This window comes from Zootoca vivipara, chromosome 2 (genome assembly GCF_963506605.1).
Source record: "Zootoca vivipara chromosome 2, rZooViv1.1, whole genome shotgun sequence".
Taxonomy (NCBI): Eukaryota; Metazoa; Chordata; class Lepidosauria; order Squamata; family Lacertidae; genus Zootoca; species Zootoca vivipara.
This window is the reverse complement of record NC_083277.1, coordinates 96,895,437-96,920,674: the sequence shown is the minus strand read 5'-3', so window position 1 is coordinate 96,920,674 and position 25,238 is coordinate 96,895,437. Positions and strand designations below refer to the sequence as shown.

The 25,238-nt window shown below is 41.3% G+C and overlaps 1 protein-coding gene across 2 annotated transcripts in view; it reads right to left on the bottom strand.

The window, feature by feature from the left end:
- Positions 1 to 25,238, bottom strand: part of RNF213 (ring finger protein 213) — a 94,016-nt gene that overhangs the window by 55,472 nt on the left and 13,306 nt on the right. For both annotated transcript variants that reach the window (XM_060270902.1, XM_060270903.1), the window contains 13 exons: positions 22,763 to 22,921; positions 21,315 to 21,508; positions 16,817 to 17,109; positions 14,899 to 15,155; positions 13,426 to 13,635; positions 12,118 to 12,313; positions 9,576 to 9,631; positions 9,039 to 9,192; positions 6,585 to 6,710; positions 4,838 to 4,936; positions 3,204 to 3,326; positions 2,350 to 2,533; positions 1,735 to 1,908 (listed from right to left, as the gene is read on the bottom strand). In XM_060270902.1, the coding sequence (XP_060126885.1) occupies positions 1,735 to 1,908; positions 2,350 to 2,533; positions 3,204 to 3,326; positions 4,838 to 4,936; positions 6,585 to 6,710; positions 9,039 to 9,192; positions 9,576 to 9,631; positions 12,118 to 12,313; positions 13,426 to 13,635; positions 14,899 to 15,155; positions 16,817 to 17,109; positions 21,315 to 21,508; positions 22,763 to 22,921 (2,225 nt within the window). The remainder of the gene's footprint in view (positions 1 to 1,734; positions 1,909 to 2,349; positions 2,534 to 3,203; positions 3,327 to 4,837; positions 4,937 to 6,584; positions 6,711 to 9,038; positions 9,193 to 9,575; positions 9,632 to 12,117; positions 12,314 to 13,425; positions 13,636 to 14,898; positions 15,156 to 16,816; positions 17,110 to 21,314; positions 21,509 to 22,762; positions 22,922 to 25,238) is intronic.

Sequence of the window (25,238 nt, the reverse complement as noted above, 5' to 3'; positions counted from 1 at the left end):
TGAGAAATGATATATAATGAATTGAAAAAAATAACATTTGTTAAGCAACCAGAAGCCTTCCTTTTGGGTATTTTAGGCCAAGATCTGCCGAAAGAGAAGAGGACATTTTTATGTATGCTACTATGGAGGTGAGAATATTGATAGCACAAAACTGGAAGACTGGAGAAATTCCAACAAAAGAACAATGGCACAGAGAAACTGATGAACTATGCAGAACTGGCAAAATTGACGGATAGACTATGAGAAAAGAACAGTGACTTTGAAAAAGAGTGGGAACCTTTTATAATATATTTGCAGAAACAAAACAAAAAAAGAACGTCGACTCGTCAGAATGATAGGATGGAAGGTAAACAATCATATCTTTATTGATAGAGAACATTTAAAATAATGAAGGAATGATACAGTGGATTGTAAGAAACAGCAGTATGTAGTAAGGGGGCAACAAACCAGAAAGGGAAGTCTGGGAGGGAAGGGGTGAAGATGTGTAAAAGGTATGTTATTGATATGAGATGTTTGTAATGATAGAAAAGAAAGTTAATTTAAAAAATTCGGAAAAAAGAACAAGGGCATTCCAGAACTCTGCTTCTCAACAGCTGGTGCAAAAATAACACTAAACTGTGATTTACCATTACATACACAAGCCACTCTGAGCCCAAGTGAAGTTTCAGGCTTAAGTGCTTCCCTTGTCTCCTTTCCCACGATTGGATAAAAACAAAGATCAACCGAAAGGTGCACTCATTTTTAAGAAGGAATATCTTTAATACAACAGGAGTAACACAACATAGCAGTAACCAGATTGCTCTGTCAGTGTAAGCATTTCTGCAACCTGCCCTCTCCTTTCTCTGCACGCTGTTCCAAGGGTCCTCCCAACCCGCTGAGCCAATTTTTCCCCTTTTTGGGGGGGGGGGGGTGGGGGTGGACAAGGGAGACACAGGGGGAGGAACATGTAAAAAAGGTCCACTGTGCTATGGGAAATCCTTGAGAAGGGTTCCACTGGTACGGCTCGTTAGCTGAATTCCACCCCATCCTTATAAAAGGCTACAGATAGCAATCACTATCTTAGAAGAAATATTCTCCCATCTTTCACACACAATAGGCATGCTAATTGTATGTGAACCTAGTTTGCATGTCATGGGAAACCATGACTTACTGGGACTCTGCAAATGTGTGGGCTACAGGAGAATGGAACGAACACTGGCTACAGTCTGTAATGAGGAGGAGCTTAACCATAATGCTGGGCTCAGGCAATACACTAAACCAAACCTTAGCTCAGCTCAGCATGGAATGGGAGTAAAATAGACCAGGCTGCAAATTCCTCTCTAATTCACAAATTCACATGGGCCTGGTAAGCTTCAGTGTATCTGAAGAAGTGTGCATGCACACAAAAGCTCATACCAAAATAAAAACTTAGCTGGTCTTTAAGGTGCTGCTGGAAGGAATTTTTTTATTTTGTTTCGACTATGTCAGACCAACACGGCTACCTACCTGTAACTGGTGAGCAATGGTTTGACTTACTATGTGAATTTGGCCAATGACAGCTACAATACATGTGTCAACTAAACACAAAGCCACTATGTTTGCTTCAGAAATGCAGTTTTAAAACGATATGCAAATTCAAATTGACATTAAATGGATAAACTTTAATGGAGTAACATTTATTAGCATTTCATAACTGGACTTCAGTCCTATATTTTACCCATCTCTCCATTTATATATACAGATAAACACACTTACTTAATTCCCAAATGGACAGAAACTGCTTCTTGTGCTTTAAAACCAGCTCTAAATGTTTAACTAGAATATGGCCTGTCATGAGTTCATCAGAAACCTTTGTATATACAGAGTCAGCGCTGGCCATTAGCTCCTGGGCTTCTTCAGTAAGTTGCTCCAGAATGTTTCCAACCGCACCTGTTAGATCAGTCAGGTATTTTAAAAACAAGCAAACAACCTTTTGTCCTCAGGCGCTACAATAACTTCATCCCCATGGCAGCTGGACCCCATTAGGTTTCCTTACTTCTCTCTGTTCTACACACATAATTTGAAAGTTTGCTGCCCTACTTACAACAACGGTGACCCATTATTCATCAGAAGAAATAAAACATAAAAGAACTACAATAGCCTGCAACATAACACTCTTCCAATACACACAATATTTGTGTTTCAGCATAAATCCTCTACCAGTTACTAAACCTTAACTGACTTTACCTTTCTACAATGTCCAATACTAATTCTCCTCCTATTCAACTCTGTTTTGATATTAAATAACCCTCAGTGCTCCTTCAATAATAAGATATTTCCCACCTGCTCCCAGAACTTTACCCATTAAATGATACAGGTAGCTGCACTTACCATTGAAGATGAAAAGATGCTTGATGTCTGGCCAAACAAGCAGATGATTCAGCACGCCTTCCAAGTCTCTTATAGGCCTCCCTGCTACATCAGTTGGCCATGATTTTATGATGGCAGCAGATACAAGTTTACCCAGTTTGCTCAGATTGTAACGGGATATCACTTCAAGGAGATTAGTCTGTTCCTACATAAAACACAAAATATGTGGAGGGTTCAGGGCCTGGATGTTTTGCCACTGGAGGCAATGCAAATGCTCTGGATACCTGGAGAAGACAAATGCCTTCTCCAGGTATCCAGAGCCTGACGCTAAGGCAACTGCCTCACCTCGCCTTGCCTCACAGGCAGGCCAGCCCTGGCAGCATTAGATAGCGATGAGTCTGTCATTTTATTTTTACAAAACTGCTACATCATTTTTAAAAGTTTACTATTCATAATGGAGCCCAATCCAACAGATTCCAAAAGGAACTTGCTTTCACAGAACTGCTCATTGTGAGATTTGCCAAATAATTTGCTGTCCTTTCCCAAAGGGTAAATTATATGGCAATAGAAATCGATTCACATTTGATGAACACCTCAAACAAGTAGGATTCAGACAAAAATACAGTTGATGAATGATTTTTTAATCCTAGGATTGTCACTGAGCAGGGATTATCTACAAAACATGGCTCCCAGATACATGATTTGTCAGCCTGTCTTGATTGGCAAACCAGGAAGTCAAGCTGGATTTACCTGCGGCATTGAATCACAAACCCATTATTGCTTGCTCCCACAGTCAGGCACATGTAGCATAATCTCAACAAACTAACAGTACTTGGAAAATAAGTGTAGGATTCAGAAGATTTTAGATATAGTACCTGGTATGCTGATTTTATAGCATCTATGGCACAGTTTTCAAAAGCTTTGCTAATCATAGGGTCAAATTGTTCCATTTTCTCATGGCAACAGCAGTAGGCTTTAATCTGTTCAACAGCAGATTCCTATCAGGGAAGAGCAAAAAGAAAAACAAAACTTTCTACCTGGTTCCAGTTATTTAAGATTATCAGATAAGGAAAACATGGAAGGAAAGTAATTTAGGACAATAAAACAAAACAAATATATTTATCTAGTAATAGTAACTAATAATAATTTTACTATTTAAACCCTGCCCATCTGGCTGGGTTGCCCCAGTGACTCTGGGCAGCTTCCAACACATATAAAAACAGAATAAAACATCAAACTTTTGATGATCCTCCAATCTGTACTGTACTGTACTGTGGATTAGCATAGTTGGAGGATTTTTGTTGTTAAATGGCACTGTCCATTGCAAAAAGGTGATACTTTTTGAGGAATGACAACAGTTTTTTGTGCCACTTTGGTGGATGGCAGCTGCTCCAGGAGTTCAGCTGAGACAGGGACTAAAGACATCAAGGGCACACAATTCTGTTCCCATGGCAGCTGCTCTTGGTTGGGCTGAGAGTCATTATCTGATAAGGAACTGCATTGCCGCTACCCTACATTGGGTTTGGCATCAGTGGTTCATAGGGGAAGGGAGTAAAGGGCCTGGAGTGTCTCTGTGAGCAGGGAGATCTCTCTCTGATGACCTACGGTGGGTCTCCTGATATGCAGAACTGGGGTGCTGAGAGGAATGGGAGAGGCCTCTTCTTCACTAAGCTCCTAAGGAGTGGATCAGAACCACCTTGCATTTGAGAAGCTTTATCCTGTTATGTTGGTGTGGGTAGAGGGAGAGATTCTGAAAAAGAGGAGAAAGAGGACCTGGCCATTCAATACTTCATTTTAGATTTCTGCATACTGGGACTCTCCAAGCACCTAACTGCTTTCATTAATGAGATCTAGGTCAGATCTGTGGCCTGGTTGGCTTGATAAGACTGCCTTTCCCTATCCATTTGCCTTTGTAAAGCCAGGTGTTGACCCAGAAAAAAAGATGGGGATCAGCAAGGGAATGTAACTGGAACTTATGTTACTCTCTGCTTGTCCCTGCTGGTCAAGCTTCCCAGCTCTGATAAGGAAAGGGATCTTTCCTCAATATGAGGTAAGGGGGAAATGTTTACTTCCTAGCTCCCATCAGGAGGAAGAACAAAGCCTTTCTTTTAATAAAGTGGAGAGAACTGAGTAAAGAATGGAGGAAAAACAGAAGAATCAGCTAATTCAGAATAGCTGCAGATTTAGACAATGAGTGACAGCAGACATCTCCTGAAACAAGACTGCCTGGAAGGAGGGGGAACGGACATGCAAATTTAATTGAGAAGTTTCCTGTCTAGGCTGGTATGCCGTAATTTTACACAGGCTAACTGACTCTAGAGTCCATCAGGAAAAGGTGGTGTGTAATATTGTAGGGCTGGCCATGGCCACTTTCAACTCTGGCCACACATATTTGGCACTGCTCATTGCTGAGAAGCAGCCATGGGAAAAAGATCCCCCGCCCCCGATTTAGATTGAATGTGATAGATTTCATTTCATACGAGTCAATATAACCCATTCATCTCAGTACCTTTTTGATTCTGCCTTCCATATCTGTGATTAAAGTTTTCTTCCACTCTTCTGTGAAATTTGCGTTAGCAAAGTCTATTTTCAAAAAATGATCCCAAGCCTAAGAAAGAAAATTATTATTCAGTTAAATTAACCCAAATTAAGAGCAGAAGGGGGTTGTATTTATAAGCCCTTGGTTCTCCCTGGCAAAGGCCCTCTTTTCTTCTTAGCAGAAGAAAAGAGCAACATGTGACAACAATACCCTACCCTTTCCCAGTAAGGTTAAGGTAAAGGGACCCCTGACCATTAGGTCCAGTCGTGACTGACTCTGGGGTTGCGGCGCTCATCTTGCATTATTGGCTGAGGGAGCCAGCGTACAGCTTCCGGGTCATGTGGCCAGAATGACTAAGCCGCTTCTGGCGAACCAGAGCAGCACACGGAAACGCCGTTTACCTTCCCGCTGTAGCGGTACCTGTTTTATCTACTTGCACTTTGACATGCTTTCAAACTGCTAGGTTGGCAGGAGCAGGGGCCGAGCAATGGGAGCTCACCCCGTCACAGGGAATCGAACCGCCGACCTTCTGATCGGCAAGCCCTTATAAAAATAGTAATAATGGAACGATGAAAAAGACAGGGATAATGCCTGCATCTTTAGAAGACAGGTTCCACGCCTCACAGGAGCTTTTAAAAAATGGCAAAAAATAAGCAACCAGATCCTCATCAGCGACATCAGCATCTGACAAGAGAGGGGGCATTTCGTGAGGCCTCTGCAGGGTCCACTAGGGCTGCCAACTTATCCCCTGGGCCCCTGGCAGTGGCAGACCTATAGGTGCCAGCCCCACCTTCCTTCACCTGCCATCTTACCTGGTAGAGGCCCATTTCAATACTACATGCAAAAGGAGGACACCTCTCCTTGATGCTTACCGACTTGCAACTGGGATTACCTGGCAGAAATGGAACCGTAATGGGCTGCTGTCAAATAAACTGGCAAGCAACTGTCCCACCTTTGCCCTACAGTGTTTTGCGAGCCTCTGGGGGAGACCTGCTTAGGCTTTCTTAAAAAGCTGGGACTAGGCATGTACATCAGTCCTTGACTAACATGCCTATTCCTCTATGCTTTCTCCTACTGAGCATATACTCCTAATCTGTGACCTCTAAGAGAGCATATAAGACCCCCCCCTCTCTCTTTCTTTCTTTCTCTTTCTTTCTTTCTTTCTTTCTTTCTTTCTTTATCACACACAAACTTTCTACTTCCATAGGCTTGTGGCTATGACTGATCATTTTTGCACACCAATAAAGCACTGGGTTCTCAGTCAATATGAAGTACAGAATCTCTCTCTCAGAACCCAATGCAACTGCTGGGTTCAAGTGCTGGACTAAGGAGAAGATTGGCAGTCCCCTGCTCTATGTAGAGGAGCCACCACACTAACTTGGATATATTCCCAGTCTGGAAATGAGTGGCACTCCACTATCTCTCTCTCTCTTTGCATGCCTTTGATTATTTGCATCTGTGCAACAGTGACTCTAGGGTGGGCTCTCTGGAGCTAACTTTGGATGGGTAAACCTCATATCTAGGTGTGACAGAAACCACAGATCTTAAGCTACCAAACAATAAACTCTCTGACATTTCTTAACATGTCAGAAGGAGCACATACTGGTAGGTATGTGAAGGAAGTAAGGGAAACTGCTTAAAAACTCATTAAGTTAAAAGAAAAACACACACTGCATACTGACAAAGATTTGGATAGCTGTAGTTGCAAAATACAAACCTCAAGTTCTGCTGGAAATGTGAAACTAACTGAAGATGAATATGAACTTTCTAGCAAAGGTTTTGTCAAAACTTGATTAAACCAGGTCCTGGTATCTGCACAGAGCCTTTGGAATTTTTCTGAAACCTATTATGCAAAAGGGAAAGTTACAAACTGCTGAACAAAAGAGCAACCTACCACTATTGAGATTTTTACGTTTTGGTTTTTATCACACAGTTCTCCTATCAATTCCATTCTTTTCTCTCTCCCCTCACCCCAGCATTTACTGTTCCCCGCCTTCAAGTATAACCCAGTAGGCACATTCTGGTATGAGATAATACAGAATTTATATATATAAATGTAGAAGGTCCATGTTTGTTGGGCTGCAACGTTCTCCGAAACCGCTTGCCTGATCGTGTTAAAATTTGGGCACAGCATCACATGGGTATAGGTGAGTGTTTCCATGCACATAGATTGGCCACATGTCACACCTGTGCCACAAAAACCAGGTAAAACCCACTGTTTTGGAAACCTGAACTCAGAGGGGTGGGGAAGCTGGGAAACAGAAGGCAGACGAGGTTGCAACACAGTGCCCTCTAGCGGCGGTAACACTGGTACTACAGCTAGAAAACCTTGGCCCTCTATCGGAGGTTACACTGGTACTAGGCCGAATTAGGCCGAATGGAGGTGGGGACTCGCCTGGGTGTGGGTTGGGGGCAGGAGGGGACAGGATAGGTCATGGATCGGGACAGGGTGGGGGGAATCACAGGGATGAGCCACAGCAACACGTGGCCTGGCCAGCTAGTATTCTATATATTCAAAAAAGAATGCAATACACAACCTAAATAGTGAGAGATAGTACTGATACTAGAGAAAGAAAGATGTCAACCTTTCATTCTACTTTATGCATCTCCCATATTATTGGGCACTGGGTGGTATTTCACATATACAAAAATCCATTCCAGATTTTGGTTAGTATTAAGCACCTTTACCTGGCAGTAATAATAATAATAATAATAAATTTTAAGGATCCATTCTACCATTCTAAACCAGACTTTAGAACTATTAATACAAATACATTTAGAAGTTGTAAGATATCAGAGTAAAGATAATCTTCTTTACCCAATGCAATTTAAGCAGAGGTTAACATTACATACTCAAGATTGGGCTTATGTGCTCCTCCACTGTATCCACTGCCAATTAACTGCAGCTTGTTATTACTAAAGCATGAACTATAGTTAGCATCAATTAGTATTTACTGAAACAAGTCAGGATCATTGATTATTACTTAAAGTTTGCTTTTTCAATAAACGGTAGTAAACACTAACCACAGTTTGTCCATTTGCAGTTAATTAAAAACAGAAGCAAAATGGAGAGAGGAAAACAAAAACAGGGGAGGGGAAGAAAATGAGTACAAGTTTCCACACTATTACATATCTGTGGTTATTTTACTTAATGCAGTTTCATTTTATTGCCCTGTCTGTCAGTACATGATTTACAGTATTAATTGGAATATGGATATTTTGAAAACAAGTAACTATTTACAAAAGAAAAAGAGGTGGCCATCCCAAGTGAGGTCCACCTAACATCTTCACTGAAACCACTGGTCCAGCATTTTGTTTCCAATACCAGCCAACCATGCACCTCTAGAACTCAAAAGGCATGAAGGTAAAGGTCATCTCATTTCAATCCCCAGCATCTGCCAGTCAGAGGTATCGTGTCTCTCTGAATAGAGAGGTTCCATTTGGGATCTTTTGTATCAGACATTGACAGATCTATAGTCTTAATTTTTTTAAAGTAATCTAAGCTCATGCCCATTGTATCTTGTAAGGAATTTCATGTCAATATCAGTTAAGAAGGAACCCTGGTTAATGCTGGCTATATATATATATATATATATATATATATATATATATATATATATGTGTGTGTGTGTGTGTGTGTGTGTGTATATATATATATGTATGTATGTGTGTGTATATATATATATATATATATATATATATATATATATATATATATATATATATCATAGAAGGGGAAGAGATTGCAGTGTTGTGACTCCTAATCTTCTACTCTGTGATCTGCTTTTAAAATGGTGCTTGTTTATTTCTAGTTTCTGCTGGTTTTGCTCCTTAATTTGTTTTGTTTTTAGCATTTTCTCTTTGTTTTAGGTAGCTTATTTTGTACTGTGTCAATTTTGCTTAAGCCACCTTTGTGTAATTCTGTAGAAATGTGGTGTATACATTTATAAATAATACATTGTGTGAAGGTTTTACATTTTTTCCTGAACCTACTGGGCAACAGTAAAGTAAGGCAATCAGACATAGGGGGACCAAACTGAGCCTATTTTCCCCTTCCTTCTGAGCTTCCTTACAGAATCTCTTCCAGATGGCCTGGTGTCTTGGTTCAAGAGAACACAGAAAAAGATGCGGATACTCAAAAAAATGTGTAAAATCATATAGAAATTCTCACCTCCGAAGGTACAAGTCCAAGAATCCTTGAAAAAATCCCAGCAGATGAAGCTGGTATCTTGTATCGCGTTACCATTTTAACTTTGCTGCATATCATCTGATGAAGCCTTACACAGACTGTCACATACGAGTTCCAAGAGTCCTGCTGCAGCATGCTAAATTGTGAAATACTTTAATTACTGTGGGTACAGAAAGCAGGGCTTCTCTAATGTAGCCTTTACCTCTGAGATTCTATGGAATGTGAATAATTATTGAAATTGCGCAGCTCTGCATGCAGATTATATGCATATGTGGCGGGGTAAAAAGATACTAGATTACTGGCAGAAGGAGAAACACATTTCATAATTTGATAAGAAAAGCAAGGATAAAACTAGCAAAGAAACTGACAAATTGAGATCATTCACAATTAAATAACTAGTTATGTTTTGTAATCCTTCTATAATTGTATTGCAATCTATATTCTCAGACTCCGTTTTGTGCTTTCAGGACTTTTTCCAGATAAGCATGTTCAAGGAAGGTATGCACAACTTTTACTTACCCATTCTGAGTATTAGAGAGGATATTTATCACCATCTCCAGAAGCTTTTCTATTTCCTATGAAGGCAATAAAAATTAAGCCAGAGAACCAGAATCATTTCTTACTATCATGTTGTACAAAACACCTTCAAATCATGCAACAATGAAATTGATCTATCTGTTTACGTTCTTTGCTCACTACTCTCTACTGCTTCAAAGCTCTTATTTAGGTTAGGGCTTTGGCTCAACGGTGGCTACTGCTCATTGGATCTGGTGGGGCAGAAAGCAGGGCAGCTAATGAGAGGTGGAACTAATGGTAAACAGTTCTATAAAAGGCACAGAGATCCAAAAGGTATTTATGCAATGGCAGCCATGAATTGTGGAGTTATCTCCAGCTGGCCAACTCCGGAACAGTCTCATTCCAAACACGCTAAGCTGTTGCCATCCAAAAGAATACTCAGCATCCTCAAGGATTTCCCCTTCAACCACTTGGGAACTAGTTCTACAAATACTTTTAGTCACAAAGGAATTGCCATATTAACAGTGTATTTATATACATATTACTAAAGACCAAGTCCCATGGATTTAGATAAGACTTTCTCTCTTGTTAACTTGTACAGTCAAACCTTGGTTCTCGAACGCCTCTGTTATCGTACATTTTGGCTCCCAAATGCCGAAAACCCAGAAGTAAATGCTCTGGTTTTCTAACGTTTTTAATGTTCGAAAACCAAGGTTCCACCGTAGTACGGATATGGAACCTCAGGCCCCTGGGACTCTCCCCAAGCCATGCCACTCATCTTGCCTTGCCCTATCCCCTCCTCACATGCTTTCCCCTGGCTGTAATGCTTCCTTGAACTGTGATAATTTAGCCTTGTTTGCCTAGTTGGAGGATGTATGGATGGGTACAGAAAACTGGCATTTGAATGGCTAGAATGTACCTTACTGTTCAGAAGTTACTTATACAGTATCTGTTGTTTTACCAACTTTTTCCTCTGGTGCCGCCCATCACTGCCCTGTGGTTTCTGGAAGGTTGTCTATGTGGGAATTAGGCCCTCAGGCTGAAAAGGTTCCTCACCCCAGAGGTACAGGATTTCAGCCTCAGTAACAACAACAAAAGTGCTACTGTATTATTGTAGAATATTTACAGAACTTACCGTATTGATGCATTAAAATCAGTATAACCTATTAGATTTATTTATTTGCCAAATGAATTTGGCAATATGGTTTAGAGTTGTTAAAAATATCATTTGTGTTTTTATATTGTGATTTTGTGTTGTAACCTCCCTGAGACATGCAGGTATAGGGCAGCATACAAATGTAATAAACAATAATAATAATTTGGTTTTGAACTTTTTGTAGGAGCACTTATCTTAACAATAACCATGGTTAGGTTTGTCAGGTTTGGAATCTATATGATTTGAGTTATTCAGTGTTAGGTGTTCTTTCTTTTTAAAAAAAATCAGTGATTTTAAGATTGTTGCACCAAAAAACCCTAGGTATGATTAACGAAAAAGAAGAAAAGGTTGGAGTAGGGCATTCCCATGACACAGTCCTGACAGAGTAACCATAATTAGATTAGATTATAGATCAGTCAATACTAATCCTATACAGTTCTGATTAGGGAATCCATAGAATCTCTATACGTACAGTCGTACCTTGGAATCTGTTCCAGAAGTCCATTCGACTTCCAAACGTTTGGAAACCAACACAAGGCTTCTTATTGGCTGCAGGAAGATCCTGCAGCCAATCAGAAGCTGCAGAAGCCCCATTGGACGTTTGGCTTCCAAAAATAGTTCACAAACCGGAACACTAACTTCTGGGTTTGTGGCGTTCAGAAGCCAAAACATTCGAGAACTAAGCTGTTCAAAAACCAAGGTGTTGTTGTTGTCGTTTAGTCGTGTCCGACTCTTCGTGACCCCATGGACCATAGCACGCCAGGCACTCCTGTCCAAGGTACGAATGTATATTTTATGGAATACTATGGACCAGGGGTAGGCAACCTAAGGCCCATGGGCCAGATGCGGCCCAATCGCCTTCTTAATCCGGCTCATGGACAGTTCAGGGATCAGCATGTTTTTACATGAGTAGAATGTGTCCTTTATTTAAAATGCATCTCTGGGTTATTTTGGGGGCCTGCCTGGTGTTTTCACATGAGTAGAATGTGTGCTTTTATTTAAAATGCCTCTCTGGGTTATTTGTGGGGCATAGGAATTTCTTCATTTCCCCCCCAAAAAATATAGTCCAGTCCACCACATGGTCTGAGGGACGGTGGACCGACCCACAGCTGAAAAAGGTTGCTGACCCCTGCTATGGACTATAACAAAGGTTCATTCCCCATAAAATATGCTGTCTCACTTAAGGCTGTTTTAATCAAGAGACCTCAAGGTCCCTTTCAAGCATAACAATTCTATGGTTTCTCAATCAAACTATCAGGATAAAGACCAGTGTTCTTTATTTTAAAAATGAAGAGGTCTGATTGAATGAAGGGTTACTGTGGGGAGCCGAGGTATTATAACTTGTGCTGGTGTGATCTTCTATAAATGAACCAGAATTAAACAACAAACCTCAGAGTTATGGTAAACGATTTGCAAATTCTTCAGTCGATGAAAGGTTCCTAGAAGACATTCTAATGGATAAGCAGAAAACTCGGAGATAAATTCAACCAAGTCCCCCAGAGGCATCAAGGTGAACCATGACCTGAACAGTGCTCTGTCTCTGTTCATCAAATGTTTCTTATCTCTCATTACTCTAAGCAAGTATCTACCAAAAAGAAAAGAGAAAAAGAAAAAAATATTCAATATATAGATCAGAACGGCAAATAAACAGAAATGGTGAACAAAAGGATACTACAAAGTGAGTACACTCAAGTTTTTGCATGGCCAGGAAGATCAAAATGAAAAAGAAGGCGGCTGAAACCAGGATAAAAACCTTCAACCTCTTAGGAAAGTTGCTTGAACAGCTTCTGTCCTCCAGCTTCTTGACTACTGGTAGTTATGGTTCCTTGCTGAGAATCTGACTTCCCTATATGACCTTGGCCTGTGATTGGACTTGGTTTCTCTCCTGTGATCTGACTTTGCGCTCTGGACTATTCTGCAAGTGGGTACTGGCTGCTGACATCCTTATACTTTAAAGCAGGACATAGCTTGACCACAGTTGCCTATTTTTTTGGAACCCGAGATTGGACAACTACAATGTGCTCCAAGTGGGTTACCCTTGGACTTGGCCTGGAAGCTACAACCGGTGCAGAACACAGCAGCTAGATAAACTTGTGAGGTCAAACTGCTGCCAGCATATAATATACCTTGCTTATGGGATCTGCACTGGCATCCAATCTGCTATCAGGCCAAGCTCAATATTTTGGTACTAATATTTATGATACAGCTCAGGACCTGGTTAAAAGGCCACCTTTTCTTAACATACCCAGTAAGTCACCACCCTGATGTATTTTTTGAGAGGGTGGATGAATAAGGAGAGATATCTCAATTGCACAATGTAGGAGAGGAACAGAATAGGAATAGCAACCAGTCTCTCATGTACCACAGATTTTTGAAGGGCCTTTTGTATGTGCCACACACAACTGCCACAGGGACTGGTGGGCACACTGGCACCTGTGGGTGCCACGTTGACCACAAGTATACCACCACAAGAAAATCCTGATCTTAGATGGCTTCCTTTATTGTAGGAAACATTCCCATTCTACTTCTTACCATAAGAAAAGCTTTGGAAATCCTCTAAGGAAGGTAGTGAAGGAGACTACAGGTCAGGGAGGACAGGAGGCTTGTTCAAATCATGCCACTTTTCAGTGCGGTAAGTGAATGTGACTACTGATAATTTCAGAATGAAATTAAGTAATGAATACATTAAAAACTTACTTTTTATATTCCTGTTTATTCCTGCATCCAACAAATGCAAGTCCTTCCAGCCCTGCATACTTCTCTTCAGATTCAAGCAGAGTATTCACTTGAACACGCTCAAGATCAACAGAAGCAGTAAATAGATGAAAAGCTGGGATTGTCCACAGCCACTCATTAATTTCTTCTTCTATACATTGATTGCAAAACCTCTTCAAATATTGTTCCACACTGAAAGAGAAATAATAAGTTAACACCTACCAGAAAAGGATTTTTTTAAATAAACAAAACCTGCATTAAAATGCACCTGTGCATGAAACCAAAGGCTTTGTGGTTCTCTGCATAGGGTGGAATCTGCAATAATTCTGCATTTCTGATATGGAAATACATAGACCATCGCAACAAAAAGGTAATGACATAGTCCCAAAATTAATTGTTTGTTTATGTTGTATTTCTGCTGCATTCTAATTGAGGCACAGGAACTGTTAAGGCCAGAACAATGGCTTGGATTGAAAGTGTGTCTTCTGCAACTGCAAAGAGTCCAATGCAATGGAGGTCCCCAGTAGAAAAAGGTGGGGATACTTTTTTGCCAATCTCCAAAGCAGATTTTTCAGGAAGGAAACATGTAAGGGGAATCAGCAGAATCATCTCTTCCACTTCGGTCAGTGGCAGAACCAAGCCAGCTATCTTTAAAATTGCACACACATAAAAGAGTCAAATTATATTTTTCTGTTGTGTCTCATAAAGTTACTAGTTTTTCTCTAACAGAAACTCATGCCTCTAGGAGTACAGCATGCTGAATATTTCAACTTTCAGATTACAAAATGAGGAGTGCAAAAAACTTTGGAATTCAAAAGATATTTTAATATAGTATAGTTGTAGTATGAGTAAAATAGCACAGAAATCATTAAAAATGATTGTCAAGTATTACCGTATATATTATATATTAATATTATTAATTATTATTATTTAGTTTTACATGACTTTTTAGAAAGCAAAACTAAAATTCTTTGGTTTTATAAAAGCAGTTTATGTGTTTCTTCACCTAACGTATTTACCAAGCTAAATGGTGTGCAATCACAAAAACAGCCAAGTTGAATTCCTCACACACACACCCCCAAAAAAAGTTAAAGACTGCTCACCGAAGAAATTTGCAAATGTTAAATTTCACCCCCTAAAATGGCATACCCTGCTCTAGGAGGAAAAAAATTCAACAAGTGCATCTTTATGGATTTATAGCTCCTACTAGCACAATGGAAATTTCTCCCCTCTTACTCCCAAGGATTGTTTTATTTGTCAATCAAAAATGCTTGTGTGGACAGAAAAATCGTAATAGAATGACACTGAATTCCTCCTAAAGTATAGAATTATGAGCCTGTTGAATTTTTGCATATCAATGAGCTGCTAAAACAATGTCACAAACTTGAAACACTAGTCATTTAATCTATCTATTCAAAACACTAAACCTGAATTTTCAAATCCAAAATCACATACCGTAGCTCATGTGGAAACAGTTCTTTGAAAGATTTTGCTTCATCGGCTGGTGGTTTCTCCAAACAAAGAAGGCTACATAACTTCACCAGATCATCTTTTGATGTTCGAATCTCATAATATTCTCCTAGTACAAGAATGATCACTGCCAGGCCCAGCTTATTTTTCTTTTCCTTGTTCCAAGATGATCCGCTTGCATTGTTCTGATTAAGGAGGGTATGGGCTATTTCTCTTAAATGATCCAGAATTAACTGTTTAATCTAGATAAAAGGGTGAAAGGAATAAAAACCAACTCCACCTATTTTCTTTAGAAGACAATTACTTAATCTGAAATGCTTATTCAGATTACCATTAAACGGTTAGGTTGGCACAGAATTCTGGCCACAAATCAGGGTTAATGCCATACATCAAACAGAGACCATTAGTTCCTACCAATGTCTTTTAAGGATTTATCTGCCCAGGCTTTCCATGACCCATAAGAATGGAACTGGTTTTATGCATCTGTTTCGTTGTACAATATTAAAGATCATTAAAACATACACCACTTCCCTGTTTTAAAATATTACAATTCATAAAAGGCTTGCAAACAAACAAACCTGTGCACAAGTTGGTTCATGCAGCTCAATAAATTCTCACTTTGTCTCTTTCTAGAGTTGGGTAAACAAACCATGGAGTAGCTACCTTAGCTTTACATGTGAACCAGCACTCATGATTTGCTTCACACAACTGAACCATAACTGCCGATTTGCCACAAAACTAAAGAATGGAGTGGCTGACTTGTTTCCCCACTCTAGAAAAGGAGGAGCAAAGAGGGGAATACTTACATAGCTGCCAAGTTATCCCTTTTTTAAAGGGATTTTCCCTTATGCTGAATAGGCTTCCTCGCGAGAAAAGGGAAAACTTGGCAGCTATGTACTTATACTCCCTAACAAGCAGGTTGTGCATGATTTGACAAACTATGGTTTATGGCCAGCATCAATGAAAACACTATGTCCAATAGCACATTCCAAAATAATTATTTTCCTCTTTACAGAAAACAGTAACATTTACAGATGTGATGGGCCCATTCTATAGGCTTTGTACCAAGGAACCTCCTCAGTGCCCAGCATAAATAATGTGCCAGCAGAAAAAGAACGGAGCCAGTATTGTAACTAGGGGGGGCAGAGGGGCCATAGCTCCAGGCCCATGCTTTTTAGGGAGTGCAAGCCAGGTGCCCCCATGCAGGGATCCCCATCATAACCTGGCTGCTGGTGGGGGTCTCTGAGCCCTCTCGCTCAGCCTGGCCTTGCTGCTGCCTCCCCAGCTCCTTGCTGAATGGCCGCCTGGCCAGCGTTGGAGGGGGGAGTTGCCTACCAAGGCCTGCATCAGGCAGGCAGGTGCGCAGCGTGCACCGGCTTGGCTCCAGCTGAGCTGGCGCACAGGCTTCATGAACCCTCTGCATCCTGTGCTCCCAGGGGCATTGGCACCACGGGCTGCCCTGGTGAGGTGGGTTCTGTTGACTTGGCACACACATACATGTTTGCATGCCCTAGGTGCCACAATGCCACTGAGTACCTTCTCTGCCAGTGCATTCCAAGTGAAGGCAGCAGCAATTAGTCCACGGCTGGGTCAGCAGCTGCCTAAGAGTATTGTCCCTCTAGCTCTGTAAAAGGCTGCACAAAATGTTGTAGATCCATCAGATTTATTACAGGCAACTCTGTATTTATGCGTGTTCAGTTTGTGCAGCTGTGTATACACACATTGTGCCGAACACAAAAGTGACCCAAAAAGTCACAAAAAGGGGCAGAACAGGGCGAGACAGCGGCTGAACAGGGTGTTTGCATATATTTGAAACACTATTGAAAAAGCCTGCAATTTCATTTAAACATGTGGTGCCTCAGAAAATATTGTTCTAGGTAACTGCAACTTTGATTTACAATACCTCTTTTTCTCCAAACTGTAAAGCAGTCCATCCCTTTGGCTTGTCCTCATATACCATTGGTTTCCGATTCACACAAAAAAACTGATGGAATTGCTGGATGAAGCTGCTGACATTGCGAGGAGTCCAAGTGTTCAATATACTGAAGAGACTTTCTAGCATCACCTTTGCTGATATTTGTTTTCCTTTCACAACCTCTTTCTCTTGATTTTTAAACCCAGGAATGTTGTTCTTAATAGTACTCCAGAAAGTGTCAGATGGTTTAACACATACTATATCATCATACTGATGCCAATCTGTTACAAAAAACATTTTAGGTTTCATTAACACAAGATCAGGTTTCAATAAATCCATGCGCCTACTGGCCCATAGCAAAAAAAGGCCATCCCTCTGGCAAATACCCTCTTCCCTCCCCTCGCACATATGGAAATCTTTCACTAATTGCTGGTGTCTCCTGCAAAACCCCAACCTGGAGGAGAAAAACCACAGAGCTCCTTTCTGCCATGGGCAAATTCTTGAAGAAAAACAGAAGCTATTTCCCTCCTGGGAGGGAGCTGGGGGCACTGTTATACAGTGGTTACAGACACTTCAGGTTACAGACTCCGCTAACCCAGAGATAGTACCTCGGGTTAAGAACTTTGCATCAGGAAGAGAACAGAAATTGCACGGCGTGGCGGCAGCAGGAGGCCCCATTAGCTAAAGTGGTACCTCAGGTTAAGAACAGTTTCAGGCTAAGAACGGACCTCCAGAACAAATTAAGTTCTTAACCTGAGGTACCACTGTACAGTGGTTCCGCTCCTTCCTCCTGGGCCGTGTTCAGAAAGTGGTGGGGGGGATGAGTATTCAGACCCCTGGGCTCTCACTTGTGGGGTGCCTCAGGGTTCCATTCTCTCCCCCATGCTTTTTAACATCTATAAGCAGCTGCTGGAAGAGATCATCAGGGGGTTTGGGCTGGGTGTTCATCAGTATGTGGATACTACCCAGCTCTACCTCTCTTTTAAATCAGAACCAGTGAAGGCCCTGTGTGAGTGTCTAGAGGTGGTTGGAGTGTCTAGAGGTGGCTAACGGATTGAGGGTAGAAAAGGAGTCCTGTTCAGGGAAGTTTTTAATGTTTGATGTTTTATCATGTTTTTAATATTCTGTTGGAAGCCACCCAGAGTGGCTGAGGAAACCCAGCCAGATGGGTGAGGTATAAATATATTATTATTATTATTATTATTATTATTATTACTCCTGTATGTTAGGGCAAAGGAAGGAGCAGCAGGAAGACTGGGTACCTTCCTCTTCCTTTATGTATCAATGTACTTTTATCCTCCACCATCACCTGTGGTATCTGGACATCAAGATATATCCGAGTCCCCATTGTGTGGCTCACTTCCACTCTCCCTCCTGCTGGCGCTAGTCTGCTAGCCGCAGTCAACACTTTGCAAATTGTTCTGCCTGCAAAGCAGAGCTCTTGAAGGGAAAGCATCAAGTGTTCCACTTTCCACTAACTGGCAGATTCACAGAAGGTAAACAAGTGCTTCATGGATTGTTTGCAGGATGGGTAGGCAAGTAGAGTGCATTAATGCCAAGTGTTTCTCTCTTTTCCACCCTGCTCTTGCCATCTACAGTACATTTATACCACAATGCACACATCAAGAGAGAAAACATGAAGGCAGTGAATAAAGCACCTTCTGGTGGAAGGAATGGATATTAGATTATTTGTTTACTCCTGGTTCACATACTTGCAGTAGTGGCTGCTGGGGCTGTATTGTTCACCTGGTACCCCAATGTCACACATTACTACAGATTATCGAGAGGGGAAGGGCAGGGGGGAATCTGCACAGTGCAGGCACAGTGGTGGAGTGGTGGACTGGCTCTGTATTGTGCCCGCATTGAGCTCCCTTGCTCCCTGCCCTTCAATAACCAGCAGCGATGGAGAGTGTTGGGAAGCTAGGTCAGCAATGCAGCCCCACCTGCATCCCACCACTGGATGCTTGCAAATGCTGCTGCCCTTTATGATGATGGAAATGTATTTCCAGTGGTGTCGCAACGTGGGGGCGGTGTGCTCCCGGTGCCACGTCTCCGGGAGTGACAAGGCGGCGGCACGAGCAGTGGTGCTACTCCAGCACCATACGGACGATGCCAGGATCCTTTGCTGTAGCCGCGAGCAGAGGATCCTGGCAGCATCCGTATGATGCTGGAGCGCTGCTGCCGCCAAAGCACTACATAATTTGAACATCTATGGGTTTACAGAAGAAAAATTAGACTTTGTGTGACAAAATATGCATAGTTTTCATTCCAAGTCTCTGTGCAATAGCTATTCCTGGTCTCCCCCATGTCTCCCCACTTAGCATGGACTCCCCACTTAAACTACAGCTACTGGAGGAGTTTAAGAAACATCATTTTAAGAAAAATTGTGTGTCCTATGCACAGTTCCTTGGAATTAAACACAATTAAGCTATGTATTGCGTACTTCTGAGTAAACATGCATAGGATCATGATGTAAAGACACTAAATAAAGTAAAAGCCGGTTTTGTCCCTCTCCTTACCTGGCCATCCCCTGGCTACACCTCCCCAGGCAGCATTGGATGCCAGGCTTGGTAGGCGGAGACCCCTGGCATCCTACCTGGGAAGGTGGTGCCAGTCCTGAACTTCCAGGGAGCCGCCCTCTGGGCTCAGGGCGCTGCGCACGTCCACGCAAAAAAACGCCCCCCATAGATGTGTGGAGCGGTCATTCCTGGTCTCCCCCATGTCTCCCCACTTAGCATGGAAGAAGACTGCAACTACAGCTACTGGAGGAGTTTAAGAAACATCATTTTAAGAAAAATTGTGTGTCCTATGCACAGTTCCTTGGAATTAAACACAATTAAGCTATGTATGGCCACTGGTCCCATCACCTCCTGGGAAATAAAAGGGGAAGAAATGGAGGCAGTGAGAGATTTTACTTTCTTGGGCTCCTTGATCACTGCAGATGGTGACAGCAGTCACGAAATTAAAAGATGCCTGCTTCTTGGGAGAAAAGCAATGACAAACCTAGACAGCATCTTAAAAAGCAGAGACATCACCTTGCCGACAAAGGTCCGTATAGTTAAAGCTATGGTTTTCCCAGTAGTGATGTATGGAAGTGAGAGCTGGACCATAAAGAAGGCTGATTGCCGAAGAATTGATGCTCTTGAATTATGGTGCTGGAGGAGACTCTTGAGAGTCCCATGGACTGCAAGAAGATCAAACTTATCCATTCTGAAGGAAATCAGCCCTGAGTGCTCACTGGAAGGACAGATCCTGAAGCTGAGGCTCCAATACTTTGGCCACCTCATGAGAAGAGAAGACTCCCTGGAAAAGACCCTGATGTTGGGAAAGATTGAGGGCACAAGGAGAAGGGGACGACAGAGGACGAGATGGTTGGGCAGTGTTCTCGAAGCTACGAACATGAGTTTGACCAAGCTGTGGGAGGCAGTGGAAGACAGGAGTGCCTGGCGTGCTCTGGTCCATGGGGTCACGAAGAGTCGGACACGACTAAACGACTAAACAACAAAAACAAGCTATGTATTGCTTACTTCTGAGTAAACATACATAGGATCATGATGTAAAGACACTAAATAAAGTAAAAGGGGTTTCTTGATAACTGAAGTAATGGAGAAACAATTACCCAAATTATGAAGCTTTAGACTTTTGCAATGTATGTACCGAGAAGAAGAAGAAGAGTTTGGATTTGATATCCCGCTTTATCACTACCCGAAGGAGTCTCAAAGCGGCTAACAATCTCCTTTCCCCTCCTCCCCCACAGCAAACACCCTGTGAGCTGGGTGGGGCTGAGAGACTTCAGAGAAGTGTGACTAGCCCAAGGTCACCCAGCAGCTGCATGTGGAGGAGTGGAGACACGAACCCAGTTCCCCAGATTACGTGTCTACCGCTCTTAACCACTACACCACACTGGCTCTACCGAGCATATATAAAGCCCCCTTTCATTACTGCATAATCCTAATACAGTAGCTAGCCCAATTAGAATTGCTTTTCTCTCCCTAAATATTCCATAAGTAGGAATGTTTGCTTGCTATTTTATATTAGTCTAAAGAGCTATTTTCTGCAGTTTAATACATGAAATTTGATGTCCAGGACATTGCCCTCAGTTAATGATTTCAGCAACTGCTAAGTAGTATGAACAAATACATATTTTCATTGACTTCCACAGAGGTGCTTTCTGAATTCCACTGCTTGCATGTTCATTTAATTAATAGCCATATTCACTGAAAAGTTCTGCCCTGAGCAAACAGAGAGTTTTATATCTCAGTTTGGCAGGAAACATTGGCCCTTCTCTCATCTATGATACTGTCATCTATGCCTTCCTTCTAGCTACTTGGACTCTGTTGTCTAGCACTTGTTCCAGAACTTCAGAAACTCCAGAAACCATGGAGAAATGGTTTTATATACTGTTTCTGTTTTCTTGGGATCTACATGAACTCTGTTTATAAAGTATTATCAAAACCACAATCATACAGCAGAGATAGTTCCTTACCTGTGCCACATAGTAATGCTGACTGTATCAACAAAAAACGATTTACATATACTCCTTTCTGACAAGGTTTGTAAATGAATTCCCACTCTCCATTTCCACGTGCAACATAGTATTTATAGGGAATTGGTTTTTGTATATTATCCTTATGAATAGTTACACAGCCTTCCATTAGGTGACCATGCTCACCAAGATCCCTAGTATTTTAAAAAACAAAACACAAATGTACATCTTAGCAGTAAAGCAGGACAATAGGAAAAACTTTTTCAACTAACTTTTATGGAAGGAGAGGTCTCCAAATATTTACCATTTAATATATAGTTATATGCCTTAAAACATAGTGACCTGAAATAAACAGTGTTGCTAGATCAGATATGTATACATACTAAATTAAGAAGATACACACACACACAACTCACCACTTTCCCCCCATGTTGAATGATACTATTCTAAACACTGACCCCTATTTATACATAGTATTGTACTCTCAAGAGGTTAATAGTGGAACAATCTACAAAAGAATAATGTAGCCTAATAGCCATTATTGCAATGTGAGGAACAAGCGAGCAGGCTTAGTAGCCAGAGGGCAAGACTTCAGTAGCCTATATAGCATGTTGGTGTGCATATAAAGTAAGGGATTCCTAAAGGAGATGTATGAGAGTTCACACAGAGACACATTATTCTCCCTTATAGTTGGTCCAGTATTGGCCACATCACTCCATATTACAGGGTTTGCCATCACCCCAGAGGTACATCCACTTACAATACTTCATTATCATCATGCAAACTTTACACACACACACACACACACACACACACACACACACACACACACAGAGAGAGAGAGAGAGAGAGAGAGAGAGAGAGAGAGAGAGAGAGAGAGAGAGAGAGAAAGTGCTCAAAATGGCTTACAACAAGGAGAACAGCAAAACATTTTTAAAAATCAAGAGTCACAACTACAACTTCACAGTAACAAGGATAACAACAACATTTGTATGCTGCTGCATTTATTTAAAAAACATTTCAATACTATAAATGTAACAAAATACCTCCTGGCAATAATAAGAATAGCAAAGGAGTTTTACAATTTCACCTTGCTAATGAGAGAATAAAAATGACTTTTGTTCTTTCTGTAATATCTTCCTTCTCTGGTCATCATGTTTAATTGGAGACATGTTTAAAAGTAGACATCTGTACCCAATCAGTGTGGCACGGTGGTTAATGAAAACTACCTTATCTGAACTAGGGGGGAAATTAGTAACTCCAGAGTTGGAAAAAAATAAAGCAAGAAGGCTAGGACAGAGGCACTGAAAAAAATCGAAGGGGAGACTAAATACCTTGCCAGATCTTATTATTTGTTACCATCATCTAACACTTCTGCATATAGCAATATTCTTTCTGGCCCATGAATCCATTCCAAAGCTTGCATGAATGCACAAAATTGTACTCACTTTGTGAAAGTCATCTCACAGACATTTTCCTTCCAGGAAACATAGCCAGATATGCCTTGTGCCCTGATAAAAACTTTGTGCTTCCCAGTATCCAACTTGAAGTCCTTGGATAGTATAGCATGAAAATATACTGTAACGCCTTCATCAGAACTCACATGGCTGCAACAGTGAAGACAACAATGGTCAGTATAACATGTTTTGGTGAATTTATGGAGTAGGGCACCACAATGTATCAGAACAGAAAATGGTTCCATGCCATTCAAGAGTCCACACCACAACTCTATACAGTGGTACCTCGGTTTATGAACACAATTGGTTCCGGAAGTCTGTTCATAAACTGAAGCGTTCATAAACTGAAGCGAACTTTCCCATTGAAAGTAATGGAAAGTGGATTAATCCGTTCCAGACGGTCCGCGGAGTAACCGTTCATAAACTGAAGCGAACTTTTCCATTGAAAGTAATGGAAAGTGGAATAATCCGTTCCAGATGGGTCCGCGAAGTACTTAAACTGAAGCGTTCATAAACTGAAACATGGGTGTAATTGGTTCCGGAAGTCTGTTCATAAACTGAAGCGTTCATAAACTGAAGCGAACTTTTCCATTAAAAGTAATGGAAAGTGAATTAATCCGTTCCAGATGGGTCCGCGGCGTTCATAAACCAAAAATTCATAAACCGAGGTGTTCATAAACCGAGGTTCCACTGTATGTTAGAAGAGAGGAGAGGGAGAAAACTACCAAGAAGAGACACAAAGTATCACTGTATGAATAAAATTAGAGAACTCTTTCAGAAGCTTCAAGGAACAGATGATATCAAAACTCAAGTTTTTCCCTGTAAATTTCAGCTAATATTCATTATACCAAACAGTATGATTCAGGTTCACAACTCAGTTCAAACTATGCATCTTATTCTATGCAAGATATTTCCATTGTCAGAAAATGCAAACAGATGCTCAAAGAATCCAAAATATGCCATTGCTGGGAATGAAAAGCAACAGGTACCGGTATTACTCAGAACAGACCCATCTAAATTAATGGACCTAATTTAGCCATTCTCCTTAAGTTTTACTCTGAGTAGACCCGTTGAAATTAACAGTTGACCACCACCCAATATACACAGGGTTCACTAATACTGTTCACCCCATTTGCCAGGGTGATGAGGGTGTCAGGGTTTGGCAAATGAAATAAACTACGGTATATGTTTCTCTCATACCTTTGCCCTCCATGCCCCCCCCCAAGCCAAAACGTTCAGCTGGAAATTTGTTTTGGCTCTAAGTGTTAAGTGCAGAGCCATTAAGAAGCCTCCACCCTCCCAACTTCAGTTCCAAGCTGAACACATATTGTTACTGCCAAGGGTAGGAACAGTTGCATCTTAGTCGCCAAAGTTTTGGCAATACTGTACCTATGCCAATACTATACAGTCATACCTTGGTTTAAGTATGCCTCGGTTTGAGTACTTTCAGTTTAAGTACTCCATGGACCCATCTAGAACGGATTAATCCACGTTCCATTACTTTCAATTGGAAAGTTCGCTTCAGGTTAAGTATGCTTCAGGTTGAGTACTCCGCGGACCCGTCTGGAACGGATTAATCCACTTTCCATTACTTTCAATGGGAAAGTTCACTTCAGGTTAAGTACGCTTCAGGTTAAGTACAGACTTCTGGAACCAATTGTGTACTTAAACCAAGGTACCACTGTATTACATCAATTATGTGTTGGAAAAGACATAGCAAGTCCATTGTATAACATAAGCAGACAGACTTTTGCCCAAATAAGATGCAAAAACTTTACACCAGCAAGGGTGGAGCTACACCTGGGCTGCTATGGTACAACGTCAAGAGAAGCTGTGGCTGTCACCAATTTAAGGGAGCAATCCAAACCCAAGATCCCCTAGGATGATTGGAATAGGCAATCTCCTACACCAACTGAAGGCTTTCATGCTGGCTTAGCCAGATATTCTAGTCAAGTCCTCCATCCTGGCTCAGCCAGCTGAACTGAGGCTTTTAGTCCTGGGGGGGGGGCATGTTCCAGGGCATGTTGGGGGTGTGGAGAGGCAGATTTAACCTTATTCCAAATTCTGCTCAGCTCAGTCATATGACCTAGCAACCCAGTGAGAGTTATACTGCAAAAAGGGTAGCATAAGTCAAACTCAACTTTAAATACTTCTTTCCCTCCATTAGGCTTCTGAGTGGACTTTGGAATAGGGACAAGTCACACTGGCATAATTTATCCCAATGAAAATTAAACTGGCTTCCTGTAATCTGGATTGCTCTACCCTTAAGTGTCTTATGTCAAAAGGGAAAACAAGCAGGTATGTTAAAAGGTATAATGTTTATTATCTTCCTACTTCTTCCTAAAAAATAAAATGTACTGATCAAAATACAAATGAGTGGGTAAAAATGATTGCTCCAGCAGTTAGCTTATCCATTGTGGTCTTCTAAAATGCTTTACAGAAACCACAGTATTTTAGAAATGGTACT